The 22304-nt window shown below is 38.5% G+C and overlaps 1 protein-coding gene across 4 annotated transcripts in view; it reads left to right on the plus strand.

Annotated features, from left to right (window-relative positions):
- The first annotated feature begins 1550 nt into the window (after window positions 1-1550).
- CDKL2 (cyclin dependent kinase like 2) overlaps window positions 1551-22304 on the plus strand; it is a 35589-nt gene continuing 14835 nt past the window's right edge. For 2 of the 4 annotated variants that reach the window (XM_060148010.1, XM_060148011.1), the window contains exons 1-8: window positions 1551-1869; window positions 4118-4316; window positions 12713-12907; window positions 15067-15245; window positions 16356-16468; window positions 17837-17976; window positions 19878-19966; window positions 21804-21939. In XM_060148010.1, coding sequence (XP_060003993.1) covers window positions 4149-4316; window positions 12713-12907; window positions 15067-15245; window positions 16356-16468; window positions 17837-17976; window positions 19878-19966; window positions 21804-21939 — 1020 coding nt within the window. In that variant the 5' untranslated portion in view covers window positions 1551-1869; window positions 4118-4148. Of the gene's footprint in view, window positions 1870-4117; window positions 4317-12712; window positions 12908-15066; window positions 15246-16355; window positions 16469-17836; window positions 17977-19877; window positions 19967-20240; window positions 21940-22304 lie in introns of those variants that run through there. The other 2 variants (XR_009540294.1, XM_060148012.1) reach the window with 2 other exon arrangements.

Consider the following 22304-nt stretch of genomic DNA (forward strand, 5'->3'; position numbering starts at 1 on the left):
CTTCTCACGCTTCAGGCCTAACAAACCCCGATTTGCCACTTTATAAAAGGGAATCTGCTTCTCATATAAAAGAAGTTCATCACATTCTATTATAGCCTATAGAGATAAATAAAAGGGGCATGGCTCCCTCCAACGTGGTCACACCTAAGGGTAGAGCTAATTACATCTTGCATTAACTAAAGAATTATATTCTTTCCATATCCAGGTCCCAGGTCTGGTCCTCATTATTACAGCTTCAGGAACTGGATTTTAAGCAGTTCGATCAAGGTGATCCGGCACTGGAAGATTAATTCATTCTAAGCAAACTCACAAAATCTTATTTATAAACCAGAATGTTTATTTCTTTGTATACAAGAACGAATTAATACCTTAATATTGACTATGGGTATAAATACCTGCTATCCAGGACACTCTCCTAACTGGATCATGGTATTAAGAATACCAAATAGAATTACAAAATGGTTAGTTTTTATGATTTAACATGAAAATAACTGAGTGCTTAAGGCTTCCTTACTGCAGAGGTATGGCTGAAACCCCAAATTCCTTGAATATGAGGAAAGCCCTGTTTCTTGTGTGACTTCAGCATGTGCATGATTCTGACCTACCAGTCTTGCCTAATGATGGATTGAGTTGGTCTGTGCCTTAAACATCGCATCCCCAGCTGCACCCTATTTGGCTGTCTGTCATATGCCAGTATTGCTCATGTCTTTTAGTTCCCCAACCGTCTTAGCCCTTTTCCTCTTATTTCATTCATGTCCTCTCTTCCCCTTCCGTTATCTCCAAGTATTTCCCTCACTTTCATTGCCCAGGCTGTCCTCCCCAGGGTCCCTTCTAACGCCAGTTCTGTCATCATTTACCTACTTTCACCTTTGCCTCGCCTACTTATCACCTCCTAGACCGTCACCCTCATCTCCTACCTGGCAGACTGACCCCACTGCCCAGACCAGAAAGGAAGCGTCGAATCGCCGTCAAGCCCGAACCTTCCCGGTTGAGGGACTTCAGAGCCCACTCCCCGGCCCAGCCGAGGAGCTTGAAGAACCCTTCATCGCGCTCTTTGCACAGTCACCCCCTAACATTTTCACCCAATCCTACAAAACCACCACCACTTTTAGCCTCCCCCGTGAGCACCAGAATCGCCTGTTGTACTCAGTCGCGAAGAGCGGTCTCCAGGTGAAGGCAGAAAGGTGCTTCCTTACTTGAGAAGGTAGGTGTGTGCTGACGCTGGCGTCTGCGCGTCAGTGATCTGAACCTGAGCCAAGCCCCAGGCGAACTGGATGGGTGGTTGGCGCTAAGCCAATCAGAGATCGCGATGACAGAACCCAGCCAATCAGAACACGGGAGGCTCGGCGCACTTGGGGGCGGGTCCGGACGGGTGAGGATCCGCCCCTTGCAGCCTGGTGGCCAACGCCTTGGCCCAGGGCTAGCTAGAGCCGAGCAGGTTCACGGACTCCAGGGACCGGGAGCTTTACGAGCTGGGAGGCGGTGCCCTAGCACCCCAGCTAACTTCCCTACAGGCCTTGGCCTTAACAGGTATTGGTGCCTGCCGTGGACGCATTTAGACTCCGGTCTTTTCTCACTGGAGACTTTGTGCCTATGGTTGGGGACAGAGTGAGGTCGTTGCCTTGACGACGACAGCATGCGGGCCGCGGTCCTCCTGAGTGTGAACTTGCGGTGGGTTGAGGCCAGTCTGCCTCCCTGCCTGCTTCACCTGGGAAGACTGTGTCTGCGGAAGAAATCGCGACAGCAGTAGAATTGCTAGTTTGCTAGTCAGCATCTTTTAGACCTGAGAACGAGATGCATTTTACCTCAATTTTATTTCCAAGTTGAAAACCTTTGGGTATTTCCACGCCAAAGGATTTAAAAGGAACAGTAAGTATAATACTTTTGAAAGCTTCTATTATCTCGTTCTTTTATCTATAAAAGATTTCAACCTGTCTTTAACAAAATAAAAAATAGCAATTTTTTATTATCTAAATTATTAGTATGAGAACCATATGCTTCCATGGCACATGTCCAGAACTACCACATTGCCAATTGGCCAGGTTTCCTTTTAGTTTGTATAACCCTTAACATTCCCAAGTAGAAGGCATGAGAAGTTATGGTTTATGAGTAACTGTTTCAGGAAACAAGAGGCTTTTTAAGCCTTGATACTTCTAAAGTATTTGTGGGAAGTGCCACTTGAAAAAACAGGTGTGTTCAGTGTGCTGTGACCAAATGTGCAGTTGGTGGGAGAATACAATTGTAGTCAACGTGCAGAATGTTAGCTTGTGACATGCTTCAGAACCTCTTAGACATGCTTAAGGTAATTTTAACTGTGTTCACTTTGCATTTCCAAATATTGAGGACACTAATTGCAAATGCTTTAAAATGATCCAGGTTATAGATTCCAGCTATTTTTGTCCTTGGTATGATAAGCCTAAAGTCTAGTCCTTAATAAAATATGCTGTTTTAGTGGAAGGAAAAAAAAATTAAAGGAAAGAGAGAATTACATTGAGAATTTTTTTTCAAACACTGACATTTTATTTAAAAACAGTTAATAGAGGTTAAATGGAAGTTAAAATGTCAAATGTATAGAAAGTTAGTGTCAGAGACACTGTTCTGTAAACAGTTTATAGTAGAACCTACTATCAAAGCTGGTAGTAAAATAATGAAATAATTGGGTTGGTGTTGACTGGGATTTATTTATTTCCTCCCTCCCAAAGATCAGTCTTCTGACTTTCCATGTATATATACTATATATATATATATATATATAACTATATATATATAACTATATATATATATAATCTATATAATAATTATATATATATATATCCCCTAAATTGTCAAATGTAAACTGTTGAAAATGTATTGTATACATCGGATTATCACAATTTGCTAGAACAAAGAGGATATTTGTTTTGTCTTTGTCATCAGTGTACCAATAGGGAAGCAAGGAAAACATCACAATTCACAATCTGTGTAAATTAACTTTAGATTGCTGTAGGTACACTACTAATGTTATAGGTAAGAATTTTTTTTCTTACCAAGTTCTATGAATGAGTGTTTTTATATTGTCAGGTTAAAAAAAAGTTCAACTGTGAATCATCATTTGAATGTATAGTTACCAATAGACTACTTTTTTCCCCAAAAAACTTTTAGAACCATGTTGGGATTAACAGAAATATTGTTTATTCTTTGCTTCTGGAATTTAATCTCAAAATCAGATTGTAAAAATAAATTTAACTTTGAAGTTGTAGTTTATTAGCTTTTATATTTCATGGCGATCAAAACTTATGAAGTAAAATCTAACCGTATCTGGGCTGAAAAGTTTCTTGCTATACCAAAATATGTAGTGGAATGATTGCTGGTCCTTCACCAATTATTAGTAACGTAAGAAAGATTTTGTTAGGATCGCCTTCATCCAGAAAATGTCACATAATGGGATGTAAAAGAATTCTAAACACAAAATTCAAATAATCATACTTATAGTGATTAATCATTAAAAAGATTTTTGAAATACTGTATTTGGTACACTAACATTTAATTATTAAAAATCTGCTTACATACTGTGATGTCATTGCTGTTATTTTATATGTTCAATATAGGAATTTAATTACTATGGTAATAAAAGTAAACAAAAATAGTTGATCAGAAGTTGTTAGTGTTACTTGGTAATATTTTTCCCAATAGACTAGAAAGCGCATAAAGATCCTCAACTTTGATCTTTTAGACCTGATGTAAAAAAATAAATTTTATCTTCACTGTAACCAAATTCCCTTGTGCCTTTTTTACCTTAAAGTGAAAAGGAATTGTGTTTTTCTAAAGTAAACTGTTATTGTTTTGTATAATAGTTCAAGTATTGCTTTATCTTAATTAAAAATATATTGAAATTTCATTAACATAACATTTAGTAATTTAAATTTGAAGTTAATGGCTTCAATTCCATTTGCCTTGTCTATTATGAAATGTATGTGAATAGTTTGAAAACATAACTTAGATGCAGAAACATTACACAGGACAGCCATCGATGCAGTGTCTGCTCTAATATGGAAAACAGGTGTGGAAGAATTAATTTGGGAGGGTGAAGGAAATTAATATACTCAACATAATTAACTCTATGTTTTGGTTTCCACAGCAAGAAGAATTCCTACTGGTTTTTAATTAAAATGGAAAAATATGAGAACCTAGGACTGGTTGGAGAAGGGAGCTATGGAATGGTGATGAAGTGTAGGAATAAAGATAGTGGAAGAATTGTAGCCATCAAGAAGTTCTTAGAAAGTGATGATGACAAAATGGTTAAAAAAATTGCTATGCGAGAAATCAAGTTACTAAAGGTAAGTTATCACATATATTGAATTGAAAAAAAATGAGTTGTTTCTTGAGTGACAGTAATTTTTTTTTAAATGCTGTTTTTATATTTGTTTTATTTACATAACTTGGTTTAAAGTATAAATTTCTTTTTGGCAGTAAACAACAAGATTACATATACATATTCATTTATCTCATGAATATAAACATGATTTTAAAATTATTTGTTGCTTCTCTCTTATCTGCCTATCTATCTATTTACCAACAACTGTGTTGGGGGTCTCTAAGACCACCCCAAGGTTTTATTTGTTTGTTTTGTTTTGTTAATAAATTTATTTTATTTATTTATTTTGGCGGCATTGGGTCTTCGTTGCTGTGCACAGGCTTTCTCTTGTTGTGGCGAGCGGGGGCTACTCTTCATCGCGGTGCGTGCTCTTCTCATGGCGGTGGCTTCTCTTGCTGTGGAGCACAGGCTCTAGGCGCGCGGGCTTCAGTAGTTGTGGCACACAGGCTCAGTCGTTGTGGCTCACGGGCTCTAGAACACAGCCTCAGTAGTTGTGGTGCACGGGCTTAGTTGCTCTGCAACTGGCACGTGGGATCTTCCTGGACCAGGGCTCGAACCCATGTCCCCTGTGTCCTGTGGGGGCGTGAGCAGTGGTTGGCCAGGAGGGTGGGGTCGGGTTACAGGAGCACTTTCGACATCAAGAGCCTGGCCCTGGGACTTCCCTGGCGGTCCAGTGGTTAAGACTCTGCGCTTCCACGCCGTCTGCGCAGCCAGTCGAGCCGGGAGGTCTGAGCTGGCGGTACAGGCTGGCGGGCCACCCCAAGGTTTGATGATTCACTAGGAGGACTCACAGCACGCAGCAAACAGTTGTACTCTCTTACAGAGAAAAGATATAAAGGAAAATCAGCAAAGGGAAAAGGCACATGGGGTGAATTCCAGAGGAAACCTGTTACTTTTCTTCCAGTGGATTACCACAGGATGCACTTACTTCCTCCAGCAATCAGTTATGACAACACGTGTGAAATATTGTCTACCAAGGAAATTCATTAGAGACTCAGTGCCCAGAATTCTCCTGGGGCCTTATCACAGAGGTACCCCCTGCCTGGCTCATAACAAAATCCCAGACTCTCGGAAGAAATGCGGGTATTCAGCATAAACCGTATTGTTTGCACAGTGAGCCACTTTATCAGTTCTGGAAATGAAGGAACACTTCTGAAATCCAAGTACCCAGGTAGCGAACAAGGGCTCACTTTGCAAGCCAACTTTCTAGGGATAAAAGTCTCAGACCTGCTATGTTAACTACTTCCCACCACCAACCCCCCATCAGTCTAACCTGAAGTTTATCAATTTTATTTATCTTTAGAAAGAACCAATGTTTGGCTTTGTTGATCTTCCCTGTTGTGTATTTCTTTTCTATTTCATTAATTTTTGTTCTTTAGTATTTCATACCTTCTACTTATTTGGGGTTTATTTTACAGTTCTTTTTCCTAAACTTCTGAGTTATATGCTTACTTCTTTAATTTCTAGTTTTTTTTTCCTCATATATGCATTTAAGGTTATAACTTTCCTTCTAAGAACAGCTTGGTATGTATCCTAGAAATTTTGATTAGCAGTTCAAAATATTTTCTCATTTTCCTTAATTGCCAAACATGTGGAAAATTTCTAGGTTTTTCTCCTTGGTTGTTTACTTTTGACCCAATTGCCCTGTGATCTGAGTATATGCTATGTAAGATTTTATTCCTCCAAATAAATACCTAATATTTATCTTTTCCACTATTTATCAATTATTCCTGAATTTCTTTTTTTTAAAAAAATTATTTATTTATTTTTGGCTGCGTTGGGTCTTTGTTGCTGCACGTGGGCTTTTCTCTAGTTGCGGCAAGCGGGGGCTACTCTTTGTTGCAGTGCGCAGGCCTCTCATTGCAGTGGCTTCTCTTGTTGCAGAGCATGGGCTCTAGGCGCACGGGCTTCAGTAGTTGTGGCTTGCGGGCTCTAGAGCGCATGCTCATTACTTGTGGCACATGGGTTCAGTAGTTGTGGCTCATGGGCTCTAGAGCGCAGGCTCAGTAGTTGTGGCGCACAGTCTTAGCTGCTCCACGGCATGTGGGATCTTCCCGGACCAGGGCTTGAACCCGTGTCCACTGCATTGATAGGCGGATTCTTAACCACTGTGCCACCAGGGAAGCCCCTGCCATATTTTTACATATCCCTTGGATTCCTCTTACCCCTCTTAGGGATTAACTACCTTTACTAGTTAACACTGATCTACATTAAATTTTCCCTGTCCTGGCACAGGCACACTACCAGCCCAGGGCCTCCTCAGTAAGTTTAAAGTACTTGCTTAGAGTGTCTTGTTTTCTGTGTTCTTCATTATTATTTATATTGGATATTGTTTCTGGAAATTTATTTGTAGAAATGTTGTGAGGCTAAGATAGATAAAAGTTATGTTCTACCAGAGAGCATATTCAGTTGCTTCTGCCAGGTGCATGGGGATGCTCCCAGTCTAGTATGTTAATCCAAATTCAAGGTACAGGTGATGTGAAGCCTGGACTGGTTCATTTCCGTTCATTTTCACTGGGGAAGGTTTAGTCCTTAGGGTCCCAGCTTAAACTGGAGGTGTTTTCTGAAAGACCCCACCTTTGCAAGGCATTTAGACTTGACTCTTCCTTCCGTCTTAGTCCCAAGAGGACACAAAAATCTAACCTCAGTTCCATATCTGTTACTTCACAGCAAAATCAGCTTTGAGTTCTGAGATTAATTCTCTGAGTTCTCCTGTTATTGATTTTGACCCAGTAATTCCTTGCTATCATCTTTGGTCTATTTCTATATGCTTAAGAAGATTTTCAGTCCTTGTTCTCTTCCCTTTTTGGTTTTTGAGCGTTCTACTCAGATATCCTCTAGCTCAGAGATTCTTTCATCAGCTGTGTCCAGTCTACCAATAAGCCAATCAAAGGCATTCTTATTTTGTTACAGTGCTTTTGTTTTTTTAATTTTTTTATTTTTTAATTTTTATTTATTTATTTGACTGCACTGGGTCTTAGCTGAGGCACGAGAGCTCTTAGTTGCCACATGCGGGCTCCTTAGTTGCGGCATGCAGGATCTAGTTCCCTGACCAGAGATCAAACCTGGGCCGCCTGCATTGGGAGCGCAGAATCTTAACCACTGGACCGCCAGGGAAGTCCCTGTTTTTTGTTTTTTTAATCTCCAGCATTTCTTTTGATTCTTTATTAGGATTTCCATCTCTCTGCTTACATTGCCCATCTGTTCTTGCATGCTGTCTACTTTACCCATTAGAGCCCTAAGCATATTAATCATAGTTGTTTTAAATTCTTGGTCTGATAATTCCTACACCCCTGCCATGTCTGCTTCTGATGATTTTTCTGTGTCTTCAAATAGTGGTTTTTGTCTTTTGGTATGCCTTGTAATTTTTTTCTTCAGAGCTGGGCATGAGGTACCAGGTAAAAGGAAGTGCTGTGAATAGGCTTTTAGTAATGTGGTGGTGAGGTTGGAGGAGGGGAAGTGTTCTGTAGTGCCATGATTAGGTCTCAGTCTTTCAGTGAGCCTATGCTGCTAGCCTGTGAGCTTTACAAGTGTTCTTCAGGTTTTTTGTCCCCTCCTTAGGTGGGATAGGATGGCTACAGTAGGCTGGAGTTGGCTATCTCCCTTCCTCAGCTGGTTAGGCTCTGCTTAACTAGTTCCCCCAAGGGCAGGCCTTGTTAAGGACAGAGTGCTGTGGCATTTTTCCAAATGGTTCCTTTATTCCTCTCCCTGTGAAAGCTGAAGGAGATTCTTCTCTGAAATTTACTATTGGAACTTGGCTGAGCTCCTAGAAATAACATCTTACAGTGTTATGTGGATGCCCCTGTGACAGGGTTTCCCTGAAGTTTTTAACTCTCAGGCTTGGCCACATTGAGCTTCCGGTAACTTACCCATTGCAGTTCAGGTTTTCCTACCTTGGCATTGGCTCCCACAGAGCTTTGCCCTCGTGAGTCTCTGTTCCAGGAAGCAAAGACTCCCTGTGTTTGCTGGTTTGTCTCTCCAGTCTTGGAGCCGGTGGTTTGAGATGTCCTCATAAGAGATGAGATGTCCTCTCATCTCTTATGAATCCAAAAAGAGTTGTTGATTTTTTAGTCTACTCAGTTTTTTACTTGTTAGGATGGAGTGGAGACTTCCAAGCTCCTTACATGTGGAAAAGGAAACTGGAAGTCTACATACCTTTTATTATTTTATTATGTTTTAATTTCTTGGCCGTGAGGCTTGCAGAATCTTAGTTCCTTGACCAGGGATTGAACCTGGGCCCTCAGCAGTGAAAGTGTGGAGTCCTAACCACTGGACTGCCAGGGAATTCTCTACATACCTATTAAAATTTAAATTTACTAGAAGTTTGTATGTGTGTGTGTGTGTGTGTGTACTTATAATAAAAAACCAAGTGAAACAATAGGCCATTAGACTAAGGTGGCTCTAATATCTTGGCACCCTGTGTGAACAAATCAAAGGAAACCTAAGTCAGACTCAATTCCTGTAAATGCTCAAGGTTAAGACATTGTAAGTTAAGCACAACCAGTCACAGTCAACTAGACTTTCCCAAGTAAAGCAACCACTTAAGCTGGAACCAACCAATCAAATAATTTACTTGTTTTGCTTCCATGTCTGCTCTATAAAAGCCTTTCCCTTAGCTTCTTTTTTTTCTTTTTAAAATAAATTTATTTATTTTTGGCTGCGTTGGGTCTTCCTTGCTGCGCACGGGCTTTCTCTAGTTGTGGCGAGCGGGGGCTACTCTTCGTTGTGGCAGTCAGGCTTCTCATTGCGGTGGCTTCTCTTGTTGCGGAGCACAAGCTCTAGGTACGCGGGCTTCAGTTGTTGCAGCGCGAGGGCTCAGTAGTTGTGGCTTACAGGCTCTAGAGTGCAGGCTCAGTAATGGTGACACAGGGACTTAGTTGCTCTGCGGCATGTGGGATCTTCCTGGACCAGGGCTCAAAACCGTGTTCCCTGCATTGGCAGGTGGATTCTTAACCACTGTACCACCAGGGAAACCCTTTCCCTTAGCTTCTACCAGTAGAATGTTCCTAACCTCTTTCAGTATCGTGCTGCCCAGTTCAAATCAATGTTTGCTCAAATAAACTCTTGTCAATTTTAGCGTGTTTATCTTTAACACACTGATACAAATTTTACTTATCTACTTATTTTAATTTTTGAAAAGGTAACATATGAATATGCTATAAAATTAAAATGCATTTCCCTGCCACCTTTGTGTACCAGCTATTTAGTTATACCTTCCATAAACAACTGTATCCATCAAAGGAATTCTGGTGTGTGTACATATATCAAACGTCAGCATATTCTACACACTGACCTGCATCTTGCCTTTTTTCCACTTAATGTAGCTTAGTGATTATTGCATACCTGTGGACATAAAACTGCCTTGTTCTTTTTTTTTTTTTTTTGCGGTACGCAAGCATGTGGGATCTTCCTGGACCGGGGCACGAACCCGTGTCCCCTGCATCGGCAGGTGGACTCTCAATCACTGCGCCACCAGGGAAGCCCTGACTTGTTCTTTTTAACTGCTGCATTTTATTTCATTGTATGGATATGCGTTAATTCACTTAATATATTTGGAAAGTGCTTTGTGATCCAACCTGGCATCTTTTGTATTAATAGCTAAGTTTAGCCCATTTATAGTTATGATGTAACATAAGTTTGGTCTTAGTTTTCCTTTTTTTCCCCCTCTAGAGTCAGAATGGCTTAGTGGTTAAGAATAAGAAATCTAAATATTTTGTATGCAAGTCAGCTGCACGTCTGGATGTGTTTATAAGGCAGATGTTCTGGACATGAAGGAGGAACTAAACAAAACTGAAATCTTTTCAGGAAAAGACAGAGGCTACAATTCCTGGGTTCTAATCCTCTCTACCAGTTATTGCTGTGTGACCTTGACCAAGTTACTTAACCTCTATGTGCTTTAGTTTCCTCATCTGTAAAACAGGATAATAATTGCAACTATTTTATAGGGTTTTTGTGCTTAAGGTAATGGAACATAGTAAGCACTATGTAGGGGTTAGTTATTATTATTTATAATATTATGTATTTTATTACTACTTTAAAACTATTTTTCTATATAGTCTACTTTTTAAAAAAAATTTAGTTTTGGCTGTGTTGGGTCTTTGTTGCTGAGCGCAGGCTTTTTCTAGTTGTGGTGAGCGGGGGCTACTCTTCGTTGCCGTGCGCAGACTTCGCATTGCGGTGGCTTCTCTTGTTGTGGTGCACGGGCTCTAGGCACATGGGCTTCAGTAGTTGTGGCACAAGGGGTCAGTAGTTGTGCCTCGTGGGTTCTAGAGCACAGGCTCAGTAGCTGTGGCACACGGACTTCGTTGCTCTGTGGCATGTAGGATCTTCCCGGACCAGGGCTCGAACCTGTGTCCCCTGCATTGGCAGGTGGATTCTTAACCACTCTGACACCAGGGAAGAAGTCCCTAATTACTTTTTAAACATTGGATGTGTTTCCTTTGGTAATTTGGAAAGGTTTTTTTTTTCTTATAAATGAAAATCTTTATTTCTTATTTTAATCTACAGTGATTTCCCTGAGTCTTCAGAAGATTAACTTTTACATAAAATATTAAATAGGAATTATAAATTATACTTTGTTGGAAAGGTTTTATTTTGTACTTTTTGTTACCTTTATAACTATAGAGTTATGTAATATAGTTAATCCTTTGTAAAGTAATTATTATATTTCTGTTTCCTCCTCTCTCCCATTCATCCACCATCTGAAGAAGCTATCTTCTTTATCTTAGTGCTTACCATTAAACCTGTAAATATAATTCGACCTTATAATTAAACATTTCAGGTTAAAAGTATAATTCTGTCCCATTGACAAGGAAATCCACGTACATACTCTCTTTTTTTTTTTCATACTCTCTTATTTTGTTTGCATCTTCTCTTCTTTCTCCTAAGTTTGTTGCTAGTATCATTTGTACATTGTTAGGTTTTAAATATTCACTTTCTATTTTGTAACTGTGATACCCACATTTGTATAACACTTAGTCCTGCACTAATGGATTTACTGCTCATGTTCAGAAAATTTTCTCTGCTGTCTTTTTCTTGAATGACAATTTTTTGGGGTATAAATATTCTTTCTTTCCTTGAGGATTTTGAGGACTGTATTCTAGTAGTTTCCTCCTCTTTAAAAAAGAGGCAACGGCGAATTTCCTGGCGATCCGGTGGTTAGGACTCTGTGGTTTCACTGACGAGGGCTCAGGTTCGATCCCTGCTCGGGTAACTAAGATCCCGCAAGCTGCGTGGTGTGGCCAAAAAAAAAAAAAAGAAAAAAAAGAGGCAACATTTCCTGGTGAGTGTTCGTCTGCCATTTGTGTTTCCTTCTCTTTTCTTATAGTATCTTTGAATAGAGACTGGATCGGTTCCTTTTTGATTGTTTCTTATCTTGTAACAAAGTGAGCCCCTCCTGGACCAGCTATTTGTAGGAGGTTCATTTTCAGGAAAACCTGTGGTCTTGTCCCAGGCTAGCAGGAATCCACTATGGTTCACAACGATTTTCCTTACAACACAAGCCTGAGTGTGGGATTGACTTATGTTATCCTTACTTTCTCTGAAACTTGTAGTTGCAGATTTGTTCATAATGAATTGTTTTGCCTTCCACTTGGCTTCACTGACAGATTGTTTCCAGCAAATGAGTTCCTATGTGATTATTCAGACGCCCTCTCCTCCTGTTCCCTGGTGCCATTCAGTTCTAGGGATGGTTTCACTGACAGTCTATGAACCCTGTTCTCATTATACCAAAGAAGGTTTTTTGTTTTTGTTTTGTTGTTTTTCTTTTCAGGGTATGTCACCAACTTTGGAAAACTCTGCTCTGCCAGCTTTGTAGCCACAGATGATCTCTTGGTATCTTCCTAGACTCCTGTTGGACCTTCACAGTGCCACCTCGTTTGCTGTGGATAGGGGTCATAAATCCTTCTTAGTTTCATCAAAGATGGAGCTACATTTCTTTTTCTCATTGGCTTTGTTGTGTTCTCTGAGAGGAGAATAGAGCAGTATGGTCTTTTTGACTCTAATTTTAAAACCAGGGCTTCCCTGGTGGCGCAGTGGTTGAGAGTCCGCCTGCCGATGCAGGGGACACGGGTTCGTGTCCCGGTCCGGGAGGATCCCACATGCTGCGGAGCGGCTGGGCCCGTGAGCCATGGCCGCTGGGCCTGCGCGTCCGGAGCCTGTGCTCCGCAATGGGAGAGGCCACAGCGGTGAGAGGTCTGCGTACTGCAAAAAAAAAAAAACCAAAATATAGTTTCACAATTTATACCGTTTATGCATTTTATTTATGTTTCTCTTATGCTAAGATCTCTTTTAGACTGTGACTAGTTACTAGTAATTTGATCTTGTAAAAACTATTTTGTATTTTTCTTTTTATAACAGCAACTGAGGCATGAAAATCTCGTGAATCTGTTGGAAGTGTGGAAGAAAAAAAAGCGATGGTACCTAGTCTTTGAATTTGTTGACCATACAGTTCTTGATGACTTGGAGCTCTTTCCAAATGGACTAGACTACCAACTAGCTCAAAAGTATTTGTTTCAGATTATCAGTGGAATTGGTTTTTGTCACAGTCACAATGTAAGTGTTTAGTTTAAACAATTATTTAAAAAGTTGAAAATTTAGAAGAGTGTACAATGGACACCCATATACCTACCGCTGAATTCTATACTTGTTAACACTTTGCTATATTTGTTTTATGACATATTTATTTATCTGTTCATCCATTTATCTACTTATTAATTTGTCTTATTTATGCATTTTTTTAAAGTAAGTTGCAGACTTCAACTCTAAATACTTCAGCTCTGCATGTCATTAACTAGAGTTTGCAGAGTTTTTTTTTTTTTGAGGTAACATTTACTGAGTGAAATGCACAAACTTTAAGTAATGAGTTTTGACAGATACATACATGTAAGAATCCATTTATTTGTTAGTTCAGATTCTCTTGCCTAGTTGTGAAATATGAAAATGCCTGCTATTACTCTGTTGTCTATCACAACAAATTTATATCCTTTGAGAATCATATAAAAGCAATTCTGGGGGACTTCCCTGGTGACGCAGTGGTTAAGAATCTACCTGCCAATGCAGGGGACACAGGTTCGTGCCCTGGTCCAGGAAGATCCCATATGCCGCGTAGCAACTAAGCCCACGTGCCACAACTACTGAGCCTGCGCTCTAGAGCCTGCGAGCCACAACTACTGAAGCCTGTGCTCTAGAGCCCATGCTCCGCAACAAAAGAAGCCACCACAATGAGAAGCCTGCGCACCACAACGAAGAGTAGCCCCCGCTCGCCGCAACTAGAGAAAGCCCGTGTGCAGCAACGAAGACCCAACGCAGTCAAAACTAACTTAATTAATTAATTAATTAAAAAAAAAGAAAAGCAGTTCTAGGTAAAATGACACAAAGTATAAAATAACTAACACAGTGATTCTGCCAGTTTTACAAAATATTTTAGATGACATTTTTTGTGTGATTATAAAAGTAACAAATGCTAATGATAGATGCGGGGCTGGCCCTGTGACCTTTACCATGGATGTCTAGGATGTAATAGAAATTGGTAGCTTATGCAAAATGCTTAGCAATGCCAATTAGGATGCTGGTCCTCTGAGTTTACAATAAATATATTTTTTAAAATTTCAAAATACAGTTTACTTATATTAGAGAACTAGGCCTCATAATTTGTTTTGCCCAGCTCTAGAATTTTTAACATTGTCTGCCAGTGTCCTGTTTTCTCCTTCCATAGTCTCTCTTTTAGAAATCATAACCAACTGACCTTGTTTTAGCCTTTTTACATTTATAATTGCTTGATGAGTGCCTCCAATCGGGTACTCAGAAATCCACTTAAAAGCCTATATGGCTAAAACTAAACTACTAATTATTCTTAATCAAACCTAACTTTTTCCAGACTTTTCTATTTTTGGTAATGGACCCACTGTTCTTTTAGTTTCCCAAGTTTAAGTAAAATATCTGAGATTACTTCCTAAATTCTGTTGATTCTTGATTTAAAATATTTCTACACTGCACCTCTTCCTTTCCATTCCTTTGAGCACCAGACTAGTTTAGGCCCTTATCACCTCCTAGTTGTCCCACTGCTCTTCTTCCCACTTCTAGTCCCCCTCTCTGCTTTACCGTGTTCATGGCCAACATCTTCTTTAAACACCTTGTTGGTCCTGTCACTTCCATGGGTTCCCATGGCCCTGACACAAGCTCAGACTTCCCAGAGTGGTAGTTGAAGCAAAACCTAGTACATAACCTCTACTCCAGAAAAAACATTTCCCCAGCATCTCCTGATCTATTCCCATCTTCACTCTTTTGCTCTTTTTGTTACCCTCACTTGGATTGCCCTTTCATTTCTACATTTATCCAGGTCATACTAGTGTTAAAGACCTGTCTTAGAGCCCACCCTTTTCCACAAAAATTTTCCCTGACCAGCCCAGTCTTCAATGACAGCTTTACTCTCTTAGTCTTGAAAGCAGTCCTTATCAGAGCAATTGATTTGGTAATTAATAATATATATTTCATCCAATATCTTTGATCGTTTAAATAAAATTTTAAGCATAAATGTTCTTTTTTTCCCAACTAGGTCCCAGGTTCTTTAAAGCCAGGAACAGTTTTATAGGCTTTTATTTGTACTTATTATAGGGACAAAAACAGTGCCCTGCATATGACAGGTGCTCAAAAATAATTAGTTTGCTTAACTTGATGTGCCAATATATTTCATACTCTGCTTTTTGTCTTAGATCATACACAGAGATATAAAGCCAGAGAATATATTAGTCTCCCAGTCTGGTGTTGTCAAGTTATGTGATTTTGGATTTGCGCGGACACTGGCAGCTCCTGGGGAGGTTTATACTGATTATGTGGCAACCCGATGGTACAGAGCTCCAGAACTATTGGTTGGTGATGTCAAGTATGGCAAGTAAGACATGAGCAAGGTGGGCGGTGGGGAGGGCAGATTTAACTCTCTTTTCTTGATAAAATGGAACGTGTTTTTAATATGATGAAAGATCCCTCTAACACGGAAAGGAAGTTTTCAGTTCAGAGAACTTTATAAAGTTATTTGTAAACATTTTTGGTGCTTCCCCTTTGAACATTCTTGTGAAACAAGTTGGTGTGAGTATAATTATTTTAAAGGTAGGGAAATCAAGGTAAGTGGTCTGTTTTTAATAGTAAGTTAGAAATAGGTATATTTCTCACTTGTAAAGAGAGGTAACATTGACCGGGTGAGTCTGACACTTGCAATGAGGCAAAGTAGCGTGGGCAAGGGTGAGGGTAGAAATGGAACTGAGTGAATAGTTTTAAAAACATAAATCGTCTTCATAAATGAATTCTTCAAAGAAGAAGGGATTGGAAGTTTTACTGATTTTGATAGAAATTGTTCTAAAATATTTTTTGCAATTTCTCTGTTTTCAGAGTACAATTCATTTAATATTTTCTTAATTACTCTGAGCTCTCATTTTACCGCCATACTGTCACTTTTGTACCATGTTATAATTCCACTATGACCTTAAGCAATTTCAAGGTAGTTGTCCCTATGGTAATGATGCCGGAATATTCTTTAAGTTTTTGTGACCAATTTTTAAGACAGTTTTTCTATTTCCCCTAATAGCTTTCAGTTCTCCTTATTGTTTGTGTTCGCAACATCCTTCTCCTTCTGTTATGCTGTTTTCAGCGTATGGTGGGATAGACTGAGGAACCTTGTCAAAATTATGTGTGAACAAAAAATGAATAGCCACTGAATGGAAACCCAAAAGGCTTATTTTCAGAATAAAGTATACTTAACAACTGTTTTGAGTCTTCGGAAGTCTTTTCCCTCATGTCACATGATTGAAGTTTCTGGAAATTTGATTTATGTAAAATTGGAAATTAACACTTTAAGTGTATAGGGAAATGTATTTTGTAGAGTAATCTAAGGCTTACTACTACTTTTTTCAGTACCAAGAATACCAAATAGTAATATGCAGAACAGATTCAGTCATAGTAAGCATAGTAGGATGCCAGGTTTTATACCACATTGCTTTTCTTTCAGGGCTGTTGATGTGTGGGCCATTGGCTGTCTGGTAACTGAAATGCTCATGGGGGAACCCCTTTTTCCTGGAGATTCTGATATCGATCAGCTATATCATATTATGTTGTGTTTGGGTAAGATTATACGTCTGCATTTTAAATTTTAGTGATTTTTTTCCCCTATGTTTTTGTTTGTTTATATTTATTTTACAAGCTGTTGGTACATTAAAGATGATACGTGTTTTGAATGGGTGTAGGGAGCAAGTAGGAAAAACTCATCTATCTCTCTCTTTATATATATATTCAGTCATTCTCAGTCTGGCTTTTGTCTATCTGACATATTGTCCTAATCATGCTCTCACCTGCCCTCCTGCCAACTCCCCCGCTAAAGAAAAAATCAAACATTGTACATTCTCTCTGCACTTTTGCATTCAATAAATCACATGTAGAGAGAATACAAATGATCATATTATCTTTGGGTCAGCAAGCATTTGTGTTATATGTCTATTACCCTCTTTCTCATCTTCAAACTAAGAGACACAGGGACTTCCAAAGTAATTTTTTTTTTTTTTTGCGGTACGCGGGTCTCTCACTGTTGTGGCCTCTCCCGTTGCGGAGCACAGGCTCAGCGGCCATGGCTCACAGGCCCAGCCGCTCCGCGGCATGTGGGATCTTCCCGGACCGGGGCACGAACCCGTGTCCCCTGCATCGGCGGGCGGACTCTCAACCACTGCGCCACCAGGGAAGCCCCTTCCAAAGTAATTTAATCTTGATGCAGTTCTGACTTTTGTTGCTAGTGCTTTGGACAGAATTTCAAAGCTAGACTATCAAAGTCATCTTACATTTCTGTTGGGTGATGGAGTTTGTAAAATAGAAATAATGGGTAATTACGTGAGGGTTATTTAACTCTTAGACTTTAGCTTCCAGGTGAGAAGTTCAATAAACAATACAATGGTTTCTTATAGCAGAATTTTCATATATATTTTATATTAGGTTAGGTATTAAAGTTGAGAGAAAAGATAAAAGTGATCAAATCAGCCCTTAGATACAGATACACTGGGCAAAAATTAAATTCTTAAAGGGTGGAACTTATTTATCTAGATTAGATTCTGACCATATGACTATTAATATTTTCATCTTTGGTCAGCACTTTATGCTTTGTAGTTAGAAATGCAGTGCTGGTACTTATATCTAAGAAATTATACAATGTTCTTTACCTGTGCTTTTCCTATACTCCCTTGTGTCTTCAATTCTATGTATAGTAGCGTGTGAACTTTTCTGAATGAGTATGTTGAGATAAGAATGTTAATTTCTTTTGCGTTGACTTATGTCAAAGCCACCTAAAGGCTGCCAGGCGCCACCACAATAAGAACACTGTGTGTTCGGTTGTTTTTACATGCGGAGAGAGTCCCCGCTCTACAAGCTGTGTTACACTCATCTCTACTCCACACCACCTGTCCCATGATGCGTAATGACAGAGATATGTGCCGTTCTCACTGCCAGGTAATCTCATTCCAAGACATCAGGAGCTGTTTTATAAAAATCCTGTGTTTGCTGGAGTAAGGTTGCCTGAAATCAAAGAAACGGTTCCTCTTGAAAGACGCTATCCCAGGCTCCCTGAAGTTGTGATAGATTTAGCAAAGGTAATCGTACTTTTTCTTTGCACTTTCTGACAGGGAATTTACATTATGGAGATTTGATTTTCTGTTAGTTTTTTCTTGTCCGGTTGATCTTTTAGGACAACAGTTTCCTCTGATGGTTTAAATTTTTGCACATTTTAAGAGTTTTATTTGGTGGGCATGGGGATGGAGGGACTTCAGAGATAAAGACCTGAAATTTTTGCTTGTTTTAAGAAACCATTTCATATTATCTGGCAAGTCTTAAGTGTGAAAACATTCTCATAATGACATGTTTTTAATGTTTAACATTTAAAATGCAAGCCTTGTGTAAGTGGAAAAGAGAAGAAAAATAGGGTAAGAAAATAAAAAGAAGGGTAGAGAAGCAGGAAAATATTAAAGTCTAAGACATAGGATCATGGCCTGTAGTGTATTGTTAAAAAGGGGCTTTTGCTTAACCACTAGATTCACTGAAGCTAATTTTTAAATGATCATCACCTTTGCCTTGTATTTGATTGAGGAAGACTTTAGGGAGATTCTCACTGGATCAAATTGTCTCTAAAAGTGGACCTTTTGGAATTATTCACTCAAAAATTTCTTATTAGTTAGGATTGTCCAAAAGTGTTGATAAACTAAGTATCTCTAAAAGAGCAGGGTCACATAACATTTACCCAAGATATTTTTTGCTTTTTTACTTCTTTAAACAACTCATTTAAAAAAAGCTTAGTAAGCTTATAACTAATTATAACAAGTTCTTAGAATAATACATTGTTATTTTTCTACATAGTCTAACAGATACAAATATTTTTTATTGAGACAAGCTTTATGATCTGTCTGTGAAGAGATTTAAAGGGAATAAAGGTAAAACAATATTGTCCAACTTATATCCCTTATGGTAGAATCATATAACTTTTAAAATATTTTATTATAAGAAATCTCAAACATAGAAAAGAAAGTAGAAAAAGCAGTGGTGTAATGAACCCTCACGAGCTAGTCATTAGCTACAACAATTAACAATATTTGGAAAATGTTTCATGTATCCTGTCCACACACTCAGCAACTTTTTTGGGGGGAGTATTTTGAAGCAAATTCCAGATATTATATTATTTCACTTATAAATGCCTTAATTATTTGTAGACTTTTCTTGTTCATTTAAAGCTACTTATTCATAAGTCCCTTCTATTCTTACTGGCAGTGAGTGGTTCCAGTGAATCAGAACAAGATATAATAAAATCTATAATAAAATAAAAGAACATAGATAAAATCAAATCATCTATGTCAAGTATCTAGCACAGTAATAAGCACAGAGTAGTTTCTTTCCCTTCCATTCTGTAAGTACTTTAAATTTTAAAAATTCACAAAAATTCTTTAGTATCGTAAAATATCTAATCAGTGCTCACAATTTCATTAATTTTCTCATAATTTCTTTTTATAGTTTGAATTAGGATCCACATGAAGACTAGAGTTCGCAATTGCTTGATATGTCTTTTAAGATTCCTAATTTACAAGCTCTTCTTCATCTCTTTGTTTTTTGTTTAAACCTTGCCATTTATCTGTTAAAGAAAATAGGTTGTTTGTCCCTTAGAATTTCCCACATAGTGTAGTTTAATATGTTCCCTGGTGTCCTGTATTTTGTATAAACTCACAGCAGAGCTAGAACTTGATCAGAATCAGGTTGATTTTTTGGCAAGACCACTTCATAAGAGGTTTGTATATTTCTGTCCAGAGACACTGAATGTCTGGTGTTCTTTCTTTTTGTGATATTAGTAACCATTGGTAGTCATTGTCTAGATTTGTGCTTTATTATTTATCATTTATTATAGATGTTTAAAATTCATTGACTGTGAAAAGGAATTTTCTATATTTAGAAATGTAAACGTAGGCAGTTTTTCTTTGATATGAACGGTATGTATTCCTTGGTTTCCCAGAAATGCTTGCATATTGACCCAGACAAAAGGCCCTTCTGTGCTGAGCTCCTGCACCATGATTTCTTTCATATGGATGGATTTGCTGAGAGGTATAGTACTGTGTTTTCTAGGTCATACCAACCTAGAGTTAAAGTAAGGCCCCCATAACAGTACATAACTGTAACAAACAGTATTTCTCTTATTACTCTACCCACCTACTATTACAGGAGCTCAAATATTTACCACCCTACCTCCATTCACCCTTAGCAATAGTGTATTCCTAAGAGTGGTCCCCTGCATTCAGTAAATTAGGGCTCTTGGTTTTCACGAAGCAGTCCCTTCATGCTTTCTTTCTGTCTCCCCCTGGTGACATCTACCACTCAGGTCACTGATTTCTGTGTTGCTACCAGCTGTGTGATGCCATCATCTTGGGTGCTGATGCATTTGCAATGGTGCCATCTCGTGTTGCTGCTGAACTCATACCACACCCAGTCCTATGACACTGCTGACACTGCTGATGTACTGGAGACCTTGATGTGCCAAACCTGTAGGTGCCAGAGAGGCTGGCATGGTCTCCTGTGCTGTTCCAGCTGCTGGCATCAGAGCAGCTGACAAAACAGAAAGTAGTGAGATGAGTGGCGATGACATTGCTTTATATTTTTGCAAATCTATTTACTATCTAGCTGAATAAAAGATAGCTGGGTTCTCATATTTGCTTCTGCATTCGATTACTTGTGATATGTTGTTTTGGTTGAAATAAGTGGAGAAACTCTGGCCTCATACAAATATGTAATTGGAAAATGGAAGAGTATTTTAATAGCCCTTTTAGATTACTGTGGGTATTCTTCTTTGATTCTATACCAAAACTGACAGTGGTAGTTTCTTTAACGTTGCTTGCATTGTGGAATCTGAAACCATACCAATGAACTTCTTATCCCGTTACATTAAAATCCACTTGGCTAACTTGCACTTTGAATTGACCTTTTACCCATGCGTGCTTTTGTAGCATGATGCATTAGTCATTTGGAAAATATTGTTTTGCTAAGTTATGCAGAGCTTTAGAATGTTGATATTTCATTATACAATATCAAAAAGTCATATTCTCTCTCATCAGAAAAGTCTGTAGTATTAGGAATCTGCTAAGTTCATGGTAGTGGAGACAAGTTGAACAGAATTCTAATTTTGCATAAAAATTTTAATTTTATCATTGATGCAAATATTATCAGTCGTTTTCCTTGAAGTAACAATCTCCTTTGTTCATTTTTTTAAAAGAAAATATCTGCTGAATACCACAAGTCTGAATAATAATAATAATATTTTTTCTGTCAGTCTTTCAAGTAATAATGTTGTTCCATGCAAAAAGTGGCTAGTTTAGCTTGTATCTCAACCAGTTACACAAGTGCTTTTCTTCAGACAACCATTGCACTTTGATTTGTAGCAGAGGTACTTTACGCATATTCCTATTTTGTCACACAGAATGTGGAAAAAGATATGTTCAGGGGCTTAGATTTAATTAAATAAATATATATATGTTTTACTGCTCCATCAGGGACATTCTTAAACAAAACTGCCCCCCACCCCTTTTAACCTGAGAATGCGTGGCTAGGAAGGATACAATAACTGCTAGTAAAGTTTGGTGCCACTGCTGCAATTCTTGGTAAGCCACCTGCAATTTTACCCCCCACTGCTTTTTATACCATCCGTGCAAATGTCAACATGGTGAAAAAGAAGTCGCCTTCGTAATAAGATAAGAGCTTTGACCTCGTGAACCTCCTGAAATGTTCTCAGGGATTCCCAGTTCTGCAGACTACCTCATTTCTTGTTTTGAATAACACAGTTGAGTTTAATACTCAATTTTTAAAAATAAATATCTCGAAAACCATTTTTTTTCTAGATTTATCTGTCTCATACAATCTTATTTTATTGACACATGTAATTTTTATGTAGGTTTTCTCAGGAACTGCAGTTAAAAGTACAGAAAGATGCCAGAAACATTTCTTTATCTAAAAAACCCCAAAACAGAAAGAAGGAAAAGGAAAAAGATGATTCCTTGGGTGAAGAGAGAAAAACACTTGTGGTACAGGTAAATTTCCATGTTTTAATGTGTATTAAATTTTAAATTTAATATATCCTTAAATTTGGGGGGGTGGGGGACAGGGAATAATGAAGATCTTAAAAGTTTCCTGAGTGGCTAAGAAGTTAACTTTTAGCTTACTTGTAAAAATGTATCTTTTCTGTAGACATTACCTGTTTAAAAAAAAATCTTAGCATATCATGTACTGAATGCCTACTGTGTGCCAATCTGTGCAATAGGGCTTGTCAGGAAATCACTCTCATCCAAGAGCATTTAGACACATGTGTGCACACCCACATGCAAACACATGGACACAAACACATGCACACACCATTTTTTTGCCTTAAATGATAGGAAAGAAAAATGTAATTTTT

The sequence above is a fragment of the Lagenorhynchus albirostris genome, chromosome 4 (genome assembly GCF_949774975.1).
Source record: "Lagenorhynchus albirostris chromosome 4, mLagAlb1.1, whole genome shotgun sequence".
Classification (NCBI taxonomy): Eukaryota; Metazoa; Chordata; class Mammalia; order Artiodactyla; family Delphinidae; genus Lagenorhynchus; species Lagenorhynchus albirostris.